The sequence below is a fragment of the Limanda limanda genome, chromosome 4 (genome assembly GCF_963576545.1).
Source record: "Limanda limanda chromosome 4, fLimLim1.1, whole genome shotgun sequence".
Taxonomy (NCBI): Eukaryota; Metazoa; Chordata; class Actinopteri; order Pleuronectiformes; family Pleuronectidae; genus Limanda; species Limanda limanda.
Window position 1 is genome coordinate 258,896 of NC_083639.1, and position 14,497 is coordinate 273,392.

The 14,497-nt window shown below is 40.4% G+C and overlaps 1 protein-coding gene across 1 annotated transcript in view; it reads right to left on the reverse strand.

Annotated features, from left to right (window-relative positions):
* The window catches only part of plekha6 (pleckstrin homology domain containing, family A member 6), a 131,902-nt gene that overhangs the window by 115,814 nt on the left and 1,591 nt on the right, over positions 1–14,497 (reverse strand). The window contains exons 2-3 of the mRNA XM_061069665.1: positions 7,029–7,133; positions 1,622–1,694 (exon numbers count right to left, since the gene is read on the reverse strand). Of these exons, the coding sequence (XP_060925648.1) occupies positions 1,622–1,694; positions 7,029–7,133 (178 nt within the window). The remainder of the gene's footprint in view (positions 1–1,621; positions 1,695–7,028; positions 7,134–14,497) is intronic.

The following is a 14,497-nucleotide window of genomic DNA, read 5'->3' on the forward strand; positions in this document are numbered from 1 at the left end:
ACTGCTGTCCCATAAAGTCGCTCTTCACCTCCACCTCATGAACAGACATCTCGATGTCAGTGTCAGAGTTTCACTTCCTCTTCACATCGCTTGATGCCGTGACTCCGTCAGGACTCACGGGGGAAACCCATTGGTCAGTAGCATCATTTAATATTCGTGCCCTGCTTTGCATTGACCATTTATGGTTGAAAGTGGGCGTGTGGAGGGCGGATTTGGAGGCAGATCCACGTATGAAAGTTTCCAGGTGGACTGTGATTTATAAAGCGAACATTGCGTTCAGGTGTACGTGCGCACGGTTTTATAAATCGGAATTATCCTTTGCTAACACCATTTCCGGCTTTTGTACCAACGTACACTTTCAGTATCCTACGCACTATTTTATAAATGAGACCCCTGGAGAGTGGTGATGGATTCAGCACTCCAGCGTTGAACTGCCCTAAAAAACGTTTTTTTTCCTGTTGTAGGCATTGTCTGTAGGTTGGGATGAGCATAATGGAAGTGTGATCTGACTTCCCAAAAGCGGGGCGGGGGAGGGGTTTATAGCTGTTCCGTATTTGCGAGTAGCAATGGTCAAGACTCTGGTCACACCGGGTAGGAAAGTTTAAATGTTGATGATATTTTGGCAGAACTTTCCTAATATTAGCCCTATTGAATTCACCAACAACAATAGAGACTGCCTCAGGGTGTGCATCCTCAAGGCCATTAATAACTCCATATAGATCCTCTAACGCGCACGTTTTGTCTGCCTGCGGTGGAATGTAGACATCTGTGATTATAACGGAGCTGAATTCCCGGGGAAGGTAAAACGGGCGAACTTTTATCGATAGCAGCTCCAGGTCTGGTATCAGTGTGCTGAAAGCGCAGCAACATCCGAGCCCCAGCGAGAGTTCACCATCAAGCATACCGCTCCACCTCTGCCACAGCAAGCACTCCGGTAAGTTGAAAAAAACTCTGTATTAAGCGACGAACGTATTTCCAAAAGTGCTAGTCGATCATACTGTATGAACGACAGTGCAATGTGTACAAAAAAACAAACAAGAAAAACATAAATAAACATAAACTCGCTAGAAAGTAACAGGATGTTACCAGGAAGCCTGAAAAGAGGCTGGATTTTCCCCTGGATGTTGATAGGAAATGGCCAGAAAGCCTGCAGGAAACTGGACTTTCAAAATAAAAGTCCTGGATGTTAATTAGACCTTACCAGGAAGACTGAAGGAGGCTGTATTCCAAACTAAAAGCACCAAGGTGGTAAAAGCCCCTGGTTACAGGATGTTACCAGGAAACCCGAAAGGAGGCTGTCACAGTCCCTGTTTCTCTGTAATAGGCACAGTCCCTCTTTCTCTGTAATTGGCACAGTCTCTCTCTCTCTTTGACCAACCTGGATCATTTTATGATCATGCAACTTTTATAAATGTCTCTAAATGAGGAATCTTCTTGTACAATTTAGAGTTTAACAGTTCAGAGATAGTCAACACAGAGGTCAGGTTCACACACTCCTCAGATTAACAAAATGTACCTCTTAGTGGTGAAACCTTTAAATACAATACAATTCCTTTTGAAACACTGTATCAATAAAACATTATTGAGGCTGGCAGACTGGAAAGTAGAATGAAGCACAAACCTTTGTAGTAGAATAGACATCGTTCAGTGAGGACGAACCAGCGCTTGTTCCATTGCTTTACTCCACTACTGGCCTGTCGGAACATTAACATCATCAAACACACTCATTATAATCATCACAACAATATAATCCTGCTTTATCCCTGACCACAAGGGCAGCTGTTGCTCAGGAAACAGAGCAGGTTGTCCAATAATTGGAAGTTAGATAATTTAATTCTACGTATGTTTAAATGGGTGAATGCTGAAACTGTATTGTATAGTACTTTGAGTGGTCATCAAGATTAGAAAAGTGCAATATAACTACAAATCATTTAACATGTGTAGTGGAAAATTCTACTGTTCCTATAGTGCCTGTAAACACAACACAGGTACAAATGTTTCTGATCATAACTTCTTCTGTTTTCATCTGCATCAAGTGACCAGGCTTCATATGAGTCATTGAATGTGTGTGTTTCCCGAAACTTTCTCTAAAAATCTATTGTTGGAGATCGTGTCTAGACACTGTCTAGTCAAAGTTCCTGTTTCAAATGCTGTATCTTCAGTTTCTTTATGATGTTATCGATGCTGTGATCAGATGATCTGCCTGTCCATGTGTGCTGCTCATGTGTTTGTGTAAAGTCCCTCTGAGTGTTTTGCAGAACTCGGGGGGCTTCTTAACTGACAGTTCCTGTTTGACTTGTATCCGGAGCCTCGTTATTAAAGACAGACTAACTGTTTGTTTGATTCACTCTTTATTCGACGTAAAATTGCCATAACACATGTTTCAAGTCACATCTTAAAGATTTAAACCCAGATAGTACACAGAAGTGGGCCATCTCAGACAATGATGTGGCACTTCTGGCATTCTTGTTGCACCGACTAAATGAATATAAGCCAAAACTGGCCCAATTGTAAAATAGCAAACGGGGCCTAATATCCCAAACCAAAAGTGGGACTTTTAGGCAAAAAGCCGAGCTCTACACAAGATGATTGGTTTTACGAACCACAAAATTAAATCGGCTCACCATGGTCAACATGCGGTATTGCTATTGTTTAATTATGACTGACAGACTGCAACGTGGGAATACTGCTCTTCAAACAGGCATTTTCTCAGATGCCTTCAAAAAATCTGTGGTGAATACACCTAGATCAGTGGTTCTCAACTGATCTGACTTCGGGACCCACCTTCACCCCTTAATGACAAGCCCATACCCAAATCGAGGAAAATCTTCCACTTCTCAAATTTAATGAATGAAAAGATGGTGCAGTTTGAACCTGAGATAGAACAGAATATCACAGTATGAAACAAGTTTAATGTTAAACCAAAACGACCAGCGGGTGGCGATGCTTGAGAGAGAATATTCCCTTTTACAATCAATTAGCTGCATTTTAATTAAAAACCAAAAGGTGCATCTTATAGACACAAGGTAATACAACATACTTAACAATTCAGTAACTTCAGCCTTTTATAACAGACTCAACAGTGCTTTCATGCACAAACATGAAATTAAAAAGTCCAACTACTGAGAAGTAGTTTCAAAAAGACTCAAATTATGTAGGTTTAGCTGAGAACTAGTGGCGGTGGACTAGTGGCAGAAACTTGGACTACGGGCAGAAAAGGTCTCTGGTTCGACTCCACGGAGAAACAACAAAAAGACGAACCTGGATCGATCTGTCCAAAAATCCAAGAGGATTCTCCCTACCCTGTCTAGTGCCCCTGAGCAAGGCACCTTACTCCCCTAACATCTGCTCCCCGGGCGCCGTACATGGCTGCCCACTGCTTTGTGTGTCCTGCACCAGATGGGTTAAAAGCAGAGGTTAAATTTCCCTCCTTGCATGAGTGTGCTTGTGCATGTCTGTGCATGTGTTTGGGACAAATAAATACATAAATAAATGTATCTTACTCACTCTCTGAATCTATGACAACCAACATTGCACTATTAGTCCAGACAAAGTAACTCATTTTAGAGCCAAAAATAGAATTTTTTCAGCATAGATCATTTCTATGTGTCCAGAACAACATACTAAAAGTTCTAAGAGGAAATATGTTTAATTCTCATCAATCTGAGAGGTGTGCAAATAAGGCCAGGCAACAATACAGCCCAATGGGGCTATTTTCTTCCTTTGCTCCTATCAAAATGAAACTTTACACAATAAAAGGACCCATGAAAAGTAAAAAATTTTGTATTTCAAGTTTCTTTGGAAATTAATTTAAATATGCAAATGAGCAATACACTAATCAAATATGCCCAAAATACACCCAAATAGGCTTAATTTTTTCCTTTACTCCTACCACAATAAAACTTAACATTGTACAAGTATACATGAAAATTAACTTTTTTTGTATTACAAGTTTCTTTTGAAATTAATTTGAATATGCACATGAGCTCCACACTTTTTGAATATGTCCTAATTTGCATAGGCAGAAACACCATTCATATGTATGACAAATACATTGGCCCAATCTTCATCCAATCATCCTACTGCCAATGGGTGATGGCAATGCTGCTTTTAGACTGGCCTCTAACCAATAGTTACATTTATCAACAATGTAGATCATAAATAGTAAGTTTTTCCATTACAGTGTTAACAGTAAGACTGTCTTTATTTTATTTTAGAAAAACAAGTATTTATGTAAAGTGAAGTCAAGAAAGACTGTCTTTATTTTATTTTTTTAGAAAAACAAGTATTTATGTTAAGTGAATTCAAGAAAGACTGTCTTTATTTTATTTTTATAAAAACAAGTTTTTTTTTCAGGAAATAGTTCAACTTAAAATGTCAGGAAATACATTGTACGTTGTTGTTGTGTACATTACTGTCAAAAATGCACTTCTAATAAAGTGAGTGTTGGCAAAACCGGTTGTCATTTTTATGTTGTCTGCAGCTGCTGATTGTAACTAATAAAGTAACTTGTAATCTAACTTAGCTACTTTTAAAATCAAGTAATCTGTAAAGTAACTAAGTTACTTTTAAAATCAAGTAATCTGTAAAGTAACTAAGTTACTTTTTCAAAGTAACTGTGGCAACACTGATTACCGCTGAAGTATAATTCCCTGGTTACTTAAATTTAATCAGATTCGACTGCAACACAGTTTACCCCTCCATCGGCATAAATATTGAGTGAATTTTCATTTTTTTTTAACTATCCCTTTATTACTTGCTTCCAGTGTCACTAACTATTGATTTTAAATGTACATGTTTTTAAGTGTCTTATTGGTACAGCACCCTCATACATTTCTGATTGTTTATCAGAGTATGTTCCTTAACCGTTCCCTAAGGTCTTCTCCCACAGGCTTGCTAAATATCCCCAAAATGAACTAAAAATGTTTGGGGAAGCAACTTTCTGTTGCTATGCACCTAAGGCTTGGAATAAACTATAACCACACAGACAAGCTACTTCTGCTTATAGTTTTAAGAAACAACTCAACACCTATTTTTATGATCTGGCTTTTTATTAATGTTATCCTTTTTTAACAGCATAGCCTTTTTATCCCATTTTGCGCATATAATGCTTAAGTCTTGGTTTTATATGTTCTTAGTGATCTATCTTATTTCATGTATTATTAGTATCATTATTATGATCATCATATATCATGTTAGGGACACGTCTTACACTTTGATGTACTCCTCTTTGTACATTGACCACATCCATGTCAACCTTATTCAGAAAGGCCTTAAGACATTGATGATGAAGTCTTACAGAAACTGTGAATTTTCTTCAAACGCCTAGTTCAGGGGTCGGCAACCTGCGGCTCTGGAGCCGCATGCGGCTCTTCAGCCCCTCTGAAGTGGCTCCCTGTACAGTGTTATGCATGTCGCGAATATTTTTCGCGGACGGTGAATTTAACGAATCAGTTTTCATATGATTCACTCACGTGAATCGTGAGCCAGGAGCGGGCACCGCCCTCGCTGACTTGCTCAGAGACACACACAGTGAGATCAGAGCTCGTTAACGTGAAGCAGCCGGTCGGTGACCTAACGCCTGCTCCTCAACAGTGGAAACAGTGAAAACACAGACTTTCTCTGGTCACAGCTGCTCAGAGATCAGCGCCGCAGCTTCTTGATCAGAGCAGAGGCTGCAGTTGGTTTATACCGAGCTGCAGTTTCTGTGTCCGACTCCAGTCTGACATGCTCTCACTTATTGTTTCATATTTCGCCAACTAAAATATATCTTTTAAAGCTATTAGGCTGCAGCTATATGTTTTTATTTATTTCAAAATAGGTTACTTCTTATTTCATACATTTCCCACAAATATGGGGAGGGATCAAAAATCTTTTAGGGGGAAAAATAAAAAACGCCTGAAAGATTTCAGTTTGTTTTTCAATTGAATTGTTCACAGTATAGGTCACATTAAAGGTGGAAAATGTTCGGACAGGATTTATATTTGTCTCATTTGTTTACATCACAAAAACCTTGCATTTAAACAGGGGTGCGTAGACTTTTTATATCCACTGTATGTAAAACACAGGTCCCGCCCTGAAAAGCTCCAAATGATAATAATCAATAATAGGCAACGTGAGGTCTGGTGAACATTTACAAATTTTACGATTAATAGCAACAAACGTCCAAAAACAACTCAATGCACCCCTTACAAAGTTTCAACGAGGGTTTTCTTATCCCTTTACTTTCATCTAGTGTAAAGAAAATTGGCACAGATGTGTATCATGCACAGGCGAACGAAATATCCTTGAGTTACGAAATATCCTTGAGTTACCCTTGGCCACACCCAACAGGAAGGCCGCCATTTTGGATTAACGTGCATATTTGCCTAGATTTTTGGTGTTTTCACATGTTTTATAAAATCATACTTTTCCTACAGATTTCATGCAATCTACTTCACATTCGGTTTATGTCATGTTAAAGACTGTGATTCAAAGTTATATTATCTGTGAGTTTTTGTCAGGGGGCGTGGCCTTGGCGGAGCTGTGAATTCGATAATACGCCTGAAAACAATTAGTGCTTACAACTTTAATGTATATTTCCATAACATTCCCTTGTAGTTACATCTACATTATTTATTTGATCCACCTCAAAATTGGTCAAGGAAACCTTGAGACGCTGGTGACGCCATAAGCCTTTACATTGAACTGCAATGGCGGGGCATTTCAATGGAACGCCAACAAACAGGAAGTAACTGCAACGTCAATGCCCATGCTCTAATCTGCCTCAACATTCACATGTACAATGAGAGTGACCATGTGATCACAAGGATGATATTTGGCACCTGAGGCAGAATGCCTCAACAGCGCCAAATACTGGAAACTGCAAGTAGTTTCTCTGGTTTGAACTTCATTGGAATCATCTCAATTTTTTACAGCCTACTCAAGACCTAATCTGAATCTTGGGACGTAATCAGCGAGTTCTAATCAATTCCATAATATCATTGGTGTTCAGCTTTATTAATGAAAGTTAAGAGACGTTGTTTTACCTGCTTGTATAGCCATCCCTGTTTAGAAACCTCTGCTTTGGGATTCCTACGCATGCAGTTGGAGCGCTTTCCAAACATAGCAGCTTTTCTGGGTGCACAAGACATCTGCAGGTCAGCAGAGAAATGAAAGAAGATGATAGTTTATATATTTGTTAGGTAGTGATTTAATAAGATCAACCAACTAATTCCCAAAAAGTCTCACCTAATCATTGCCAGATAATATGGATCATTTCATTTTTTTCCCGTCATGACACCTACACTTCCACTTTAGCAATGAATCTTCAAGGTAAAAGCACAGTGATTATTTTTTGTTGCATTGCTTAATATTGAGCTGAGTCACAGATGTTTTGTTTTGAAAAGCTGAGAACTGAAGATTTTGTCAATTGCTTAGCAGACCTTTGAAATAGCAACATACCATATATGAAAAAGAACATTTCAGTAAATAATTCAAACATATATGTAAACCACACACATAAACAGTAATAACACAAATCACTTTAATTTTATAAAAAACATTGACGATAAATCTTTAAAGATAAACCAGGTACGATGAGTTTTAATGTCCAGCACACAAAGGAATAATTCTGAAGTAGCTAAGGAGCATTACCACAGGCCAAACAAACAGTGACCTCATTTATTAAATACCTAGCAAATTCCACTACAATAGTAAGGTATTGTGAATCAACAGATAAAGTGAATAAGTTCATGTCTCCGATCCATGTGTGCATGTTGCGTGTGTGTGTTTACCTCAGTATCAGGCTGGGCTTCTGGAGATGGGTCTGACAGCACACTGGCACTCTTTGAGTGAGTGAACTTTTCAACAGAAGTATTCACCTTTGCATTCATATCAAAATCACAGTTCCTGCACAAAAAATCAGAGGCTCTCCTACTGGTGCAATTGTACTTTCCCTCCTTGTTGTTTTGAACATTTTGAGAGAACTATCACATATTCGCTATACAAAATACAAATCGTACAAATCTGATCTATGTTTATATGCCAGGGTCTAAGGTGCCCCAATGCTACTACATTATTCCGTACAATGAAAGAGAAGAGACCAATGTTTACATTTAACTGACAAGGACCTCTACTGGTTGTATGCAAATTACTGTTATCTGTCAGAGGCAATAGTGGCAGGAGGATGCTGGTGTTACCGCATCTGAGTTAGGCTGGAGACCATATACTGTCAGTGTTGACACAGCCATGACAAAGGCAAATTACCTGAGTTGTAGTATGGAGGACTAGTTTAGTTATCAAAAAGACTTACTATATGGAGTTAGCCCAGAGGTCACATCCAGCTGTACCAGGGGAGTAATCAGCCCATCTGATGGCTTTTAGCTACGGAAGCGTATTGCATTCACTTAAAAAAAAAAAAAAAGTTCGAAAAACAGGATTATTCCTGTTTTTCGAACTTTTTTTTTTCCTGTTTTTTGAACTTTTTTATTTTCTGATTTTTCTAGATAAAAATCCTGTTTTTTCGAACTTTTTTGTTTTCTGTTTTTACGAGATAAAAATCCTGTTTTTCTGAGTTAAGTTTTCTCCGGGAAAAGGCGTTCCCTTAATCCTGCCTGAAGCTCTCACATGCATGGAGTATGGTTGCTGCTGCATCAGCCTGACCCTGCAACAGACTAATGTAGCCGAGCGGTTTGTTCTATTATACTGTCAGGAGGCCTCAGCCGAAAGAGGACACGAGAGATGGTTATTGAATCGGGACATCACACTTGTTTATTTTCCTTCACACTTTTCTCTATCGATAGAGCCCCTTTCCGTTAGAACCCCTTTCAAAACAAGAGTCCCAACCACCAACCTGCTTATAACAGGAACTACACATCAATCTTCTATAATAAAGCCACTAACGGGACAAAAATAAAAAACTATCCTCTACCTATCTGTAGCATATCCCCCGAAAGATGGTCGAGACTTTAACTGATGTTTTCAGGTTTATTTGACGCTACGTCTATGGACGCTACACGTCACTTTCAAAATAAAAGCATGGAAAAAAATTTGAGCGAAAAACAGGATTTTTATCTCGGAGAAACAGGAAAAAAAAAAGTTCGAAAAACAGGATTTTTATCTCGGAAAAACAGGGAAAAAAAAAGTTCGAAAAACAGGATTTTTATCTCGGAAAAACATGGGGGGGGGGGTTTTGAAAAAAAGTTCAAAAAACTGGATTTTTCCTGTTTTTCAAACTTTTTTTATGTTTTACCCAGAGCTTTTTTTATTTTTTCAAGTGAATGCAATACGCTTCCGTAGTTAGCTGCTTACTCCTCAGTAGGGGTGTCACGATACCAAAAATTCAGTAGTCGATGCCAATACCAGTAAAATAACACGATTCTCGATACCAATTTCGATACCACGGTAAAAAAAAAGGATATTCTCAGATTCCATATACTTGAACTTGAAACATGAACTTCTTTATTAAAATATTTGAAAAACAGCAAAATGTCATCAGAAATACAAAACATGTGCAATATAGCATAGCACAACATAATAAAGTTAACAACTAGTGTCCCCAGACACATTCCAGACATCTTTTCAAAAGGTACTGTGCAAAAACAACAACAGTGCAAATCAAAACAGTGGATATAACAGTGCAGCCATTCAGCTAACAAGATGAACCTGAGTTTTGGCAAACTTGCATAATTTTTCACAGCATTTCACATCTTTTCTTGGCTAGTTCAAGGTTTTTACTGAGGAAAATTAACATATCAACACTCAGATTCCATGTACTTGAACTTGAAACATGAACTTCTGTCTTAAAATATTTGAAAAACAGCAAAATGTCATCAGACATACAAAAACTATGCAATAAAGCATAGCACAACATAATAAAGTGCAATGAATGCAACAACTAGTGTCCCCAGACACATTCCAGACTTCCAGGCATCTTTTCAAAAGGTTCTGTGCAAAAACAACAACAGTGCAAAACAAAACAGTGGATATAACAGTGCAGCCATTCAGCTAACAAGATGAACCTGAGTTTTGGCAAACTTGCATAATTTTTCACAGCATTTCACATCTTTTCTTGGCTAGTTCAAGGTTTTTACTGAGGAAAACTAACATGTCAACATTGTCTTGGGTAAGTCGGGAACGTCTTGGACTGACAATGATTCCTGAGACACTGAAAACCCTTTCGGAAGCACAGCTTGAAGCTGCAATGCAGAGATACCTCCTTGCAAATTCTGCAAGTTGAGGTATTGTGCCTTCATTCATTTTCCACCAGATGAGGGGATCTTCGTCTGCGCTCAGTTCTGGCATATTGCTATATACCAGGAACTCACAATCTAACTTCTCTTGTGTGGAGAGCCCTGCTTGAGATGATGTGTCATCATCCCGGCCCTTCTTCTCTCCTTGTATGGCTGAAAGCAGATGCTTCAAATCAGTCTTTGACTTTTTAGATGGCCTCCTCTGGCTCGAGGCCTCTGCTCCTGTTGCCGTGGGGGTTTCAGATGTACCAGCTCCATCATCGGAATTTCCCACTTGCTCCCGGAGACTTTGCTTCACGTCATCCTCCAGAGCAACAAAACTGGCCTTAAATCTTAGATCTAGGTAGGTGGCAGTGTTGAGCAGAAGCTGCACCTCCGTATTCTCATAACGTGTGTTGATGCTTTCCCTTACTAAGCTCTTCATCTCTCCAGTAAGGAGAGAGTCATCCTCCTTATCCCCGAGACAAGAGAGCATCTTCCATAGCAGCGGTAAAACAGAGGAGAGAGTAGTGTGCTTCTCACCACTGAGTGCATCTGTAAAAGGACTAAGAGGCTCAAGGACTTCTTTTAGTGTTTCTAAGACTGTGATGTCATTGTCTTTTGGCATCAGATGCCATTTTTTTTCTGTCCTCTGCCAGGACTGCACACAGAGCTTGCTGCTGCTCCAAAAATCTCTCCACCATGTCATATGAGGAATTCCAACGGGTGGGTGCATCATGTATCAAATTGTGTTCTGGGAGTCCAAGTTGTTTTTGTTTTGTTTTGAGTTGTCGCGACAGCTTTGATGACCTGGTGAAGGCAGATATGGTTCTGCGCAGCCTTGACAGGGCTGCAGATACCCTGTCGATGTTGATGGCTTTGTTAACGGCCAGGTGCAAGTTGTGGCCAAAACAAGGGATCCATGTGTAGTCATCTTTAAAGGCCTTTTGGTTGTTGGATGCATTGTCTGTTGTGATGCCTGCTAGTTTCGCAATGTCCAACTTCCACTCCTCAGTAACAACCTCATCAAATGCCTCCCTCAAACTGTCACCTGTGTGGTCTGAGTTCAGGCCACTACAGCCTAAACACCAGGAGTGCAACTCCCATGACTGTGTAATGTACTGTACAGTTATGGACATGAACGTGTCTGCAGCTCTGCTTGTCCACAGATCAGTTGTGCATGAATAGAATGGCTTCTCTTTGAGGTATTTTGTGATCAGGTCCCTTGTTTCACTGTAGATTTTGGGTATTTCTGTGTACATGAAATAATTCCTAGTTGGCAGTTTATATCTTGGATTGAATTGATGGAGCATTTGCTGAAATCCTGTTTTTTCTACAATGTACACAGGGAGTTGGTCCATACATATGAATTCTGCTACACTTCTATCCAATCTCCTGGCCTCATTTGAATTTCTGTCATATTTTGTTTGCTTCTGTAGAGCCTCGGTTATGGTTGGCTTTGATGATTGACTCCGAGTTGGCTGAGTTGTCTCCTGGACGTTGTCCTCTTGATGAAACTGGAAAAGGAAAATTGACATTTCAGTTCATATAGTTAATTGACTAAAGAAAGAGCACAGGCCTCATGCTACTGTAAGACCTGATAGAAGTGTATCCACACTGATGATCTAATGTAATTTGTTATCATTCCTTTTTTCAGTATTAATTAATATCACCAAGTGGATTATGATAAAAAAATACTTTAGCACATTGGCTCCAGCCCACGCACGCACACACCTAAATATTAATAGTAGTAGATGCAGCCATTTGAAGTCAGACAGACTATATTAAACATTCAGTGAATTTCGCTAGTTTTGACATGATACTTGCAAGACGCACATGCTCTCTTTCTCTCTCTCTCCTTCTAACCAAGGCAGGCTATAGGCTAACGTTAAAACGACAGCATAGCTAAGCTAACCTAACTACGTGCATAACACAAGCCATTGTAACACACGTGCACACCATCTCAAACATCATATAACGTCACGTGTATTTCAGTATGACAGATTAAAAAAACAGAAAGAGTGCATTCTCTGGATGTTGTTAATATGAATCAGAACTCACCTTGAAGTCCTTAAACAAATCGGGATGACGGTCCTTCAGGTGCTTAGCTAAATTTGAAGTGTTGCCTCCCTTCGTCTGAAGTCCGCGGAAGCACCTTTTGCATATTGGCTTCTGCGGATTTATTATCACGCCACGGTCATCAGCCTCAAACCCGAAATATTCCCAGACCCGACTCTTTGTGCCTTTTTTGTCTATAAGACGAGGTGTCGCGATCGCGGCTGCAGCTGCCATCTTTGTTTTCCGAATGTAACTGTGACCGGAGTAGCAGCGGCCGGCAGCACCAATGCTAATGCTAAGTTGCTAACAGCTGCTGGCATCGAAGCTGACGGTGCCTACGGTACTTCAAAAACGTGGGCATCAGCATCGTTTTGTTATCTTAGTATCGAAAGGTATCGTAGGTATCGGTTCTTGTGACATCCCTACTCCTCAGGTTTAAAAAGCAGCAGAGAAAGCCACAGAGAGAGAAAACCACTGAAGAGGAGAAACATGACAGAGCTAAGCTGCATAGGTCTGGTATTTGAATTTATGTTTGCCTGTTATGTTACCAATTAAAGATGTTGGAACCAGAATGGTTTGTATCAACATCCAACAACGTAATATCTGCCAACATGTTTCAGTTTTCAAAGTAATAAAAGCTGATAATGCAGTAACTTGCTAATAACGTAATATAAATTCTGAATCCATAACATTAATGTAATAACTCTTTACATTTTTGGCTGGTTGGCCGTGTTTTACAAAGTCCTTAAAAATTATAAGAATTTATTACATCACTTTATATAAGTTTGATTTATTTGCTATAAGGCATCACACTTCCATGACACTTACCCTCACTTACTTACTTATTAGAAAAACTTATTTCCTCTTTAAAATACCTGCTCTCTCTGTCAAGATGGCGCCTCCCTAGTGGCCGCCTGTTGCAGCAGCTCCCGCTCACTCTGAGCATTTTTTCCCTCTAACTTCATCTTATTTTGTTCTTTCTACTCTCTTTCGTGTTAACCGTTAGCATGAGACCTGACTATCTACTGCCAGAATTCCCACATGTTATCATGATAGCTGCGTATGTTCCCCCCTCTGCTTTCGCTGATGCAGCCTGTGATGTCCTGCACTCTGTAGGGAGCAGGCAGCAGACAGAGCACCCACAGGGTCTCCCCCTCATCTCCAGGGACTTTAATCATGCCTCTTGATGCTCCACTCTGCCTACCTTCACCCAGTACATCACATGCCACACTAGAAACAATAAAACCTTTTTTATGCCAACACCAAGGAGGCATATAACTCAACACCCCTTTCCCCTAAAGGAGATCACAACCTGGTTCATCTCTCGCCAGTTTTTAAACCTCTGGCGCACAGGCAACCAGCTGTGACCTGCACGGTGAAAAGGTTGTCCGACGAGATGGACAAGGCTCTGAGGGAGTGTTTCGAGTCAACTGTGTGGGAACTCTGCAACGGTCATTGGGAGGACATCAACAGCCTCATCACCTGCATCACAGATAAAATCCATATCTGAGTGGAGAACACTGTACCCACCAAGACTGTGAGCTGCTTCTCTAACAACAAGCCATGGATTAATCTGGACATAAAAGCCCTCCTCAAGGAGATAAAGAGGGCTTTGGGGTCAGAAGACAAGGAGGAGCTGAGAAGTGTTCAGAAGGACCTGAGGAGGAGGTTCAGGAAGGGGAAGAACAGCTACAGGAGGAAGGTGGAGGACCAGTTGCAGCGGTGTCTGGAGAAGCCTAAAAACCATCTCTGGCCACAAGAAAGCTGAGTCCCCAGCTTCAGGGGACCAGAAGTTGGCAAATGACCTAAACACATTTATCAACAGGTTTGATCAGGCAACTGCCGATTTGACCATCGATAGACCCACTGCAGTTCGGCTATCAGCCTGGCATCCGGGTGGATTACGCTGTCATCTATCTACAACACAGAGCTCTTTTTCATCTGAAGAAGCCTGGGAGCACTTGATGGACAAACTGGAGCACGCTGGAGTAGATCTGCACCTCACATCCTGGATATTGGACTTCCTGACCAACAGACCCCAGGATGTGAGGATCCAGGACTGTGTGTTTGGACACGGCTGGCTGCAGTACGGGGGGCCCTCTGGTCCTGGCTCTGTTCTTCTTCACCCTCTACAGTGCAGACTTCACCTCCACTCACCCTCATGTCACCTGCAGAAGTTCTCTGATGACTCTGCTATCATCGGCCTCAGCACTGACGAGGATGACAGG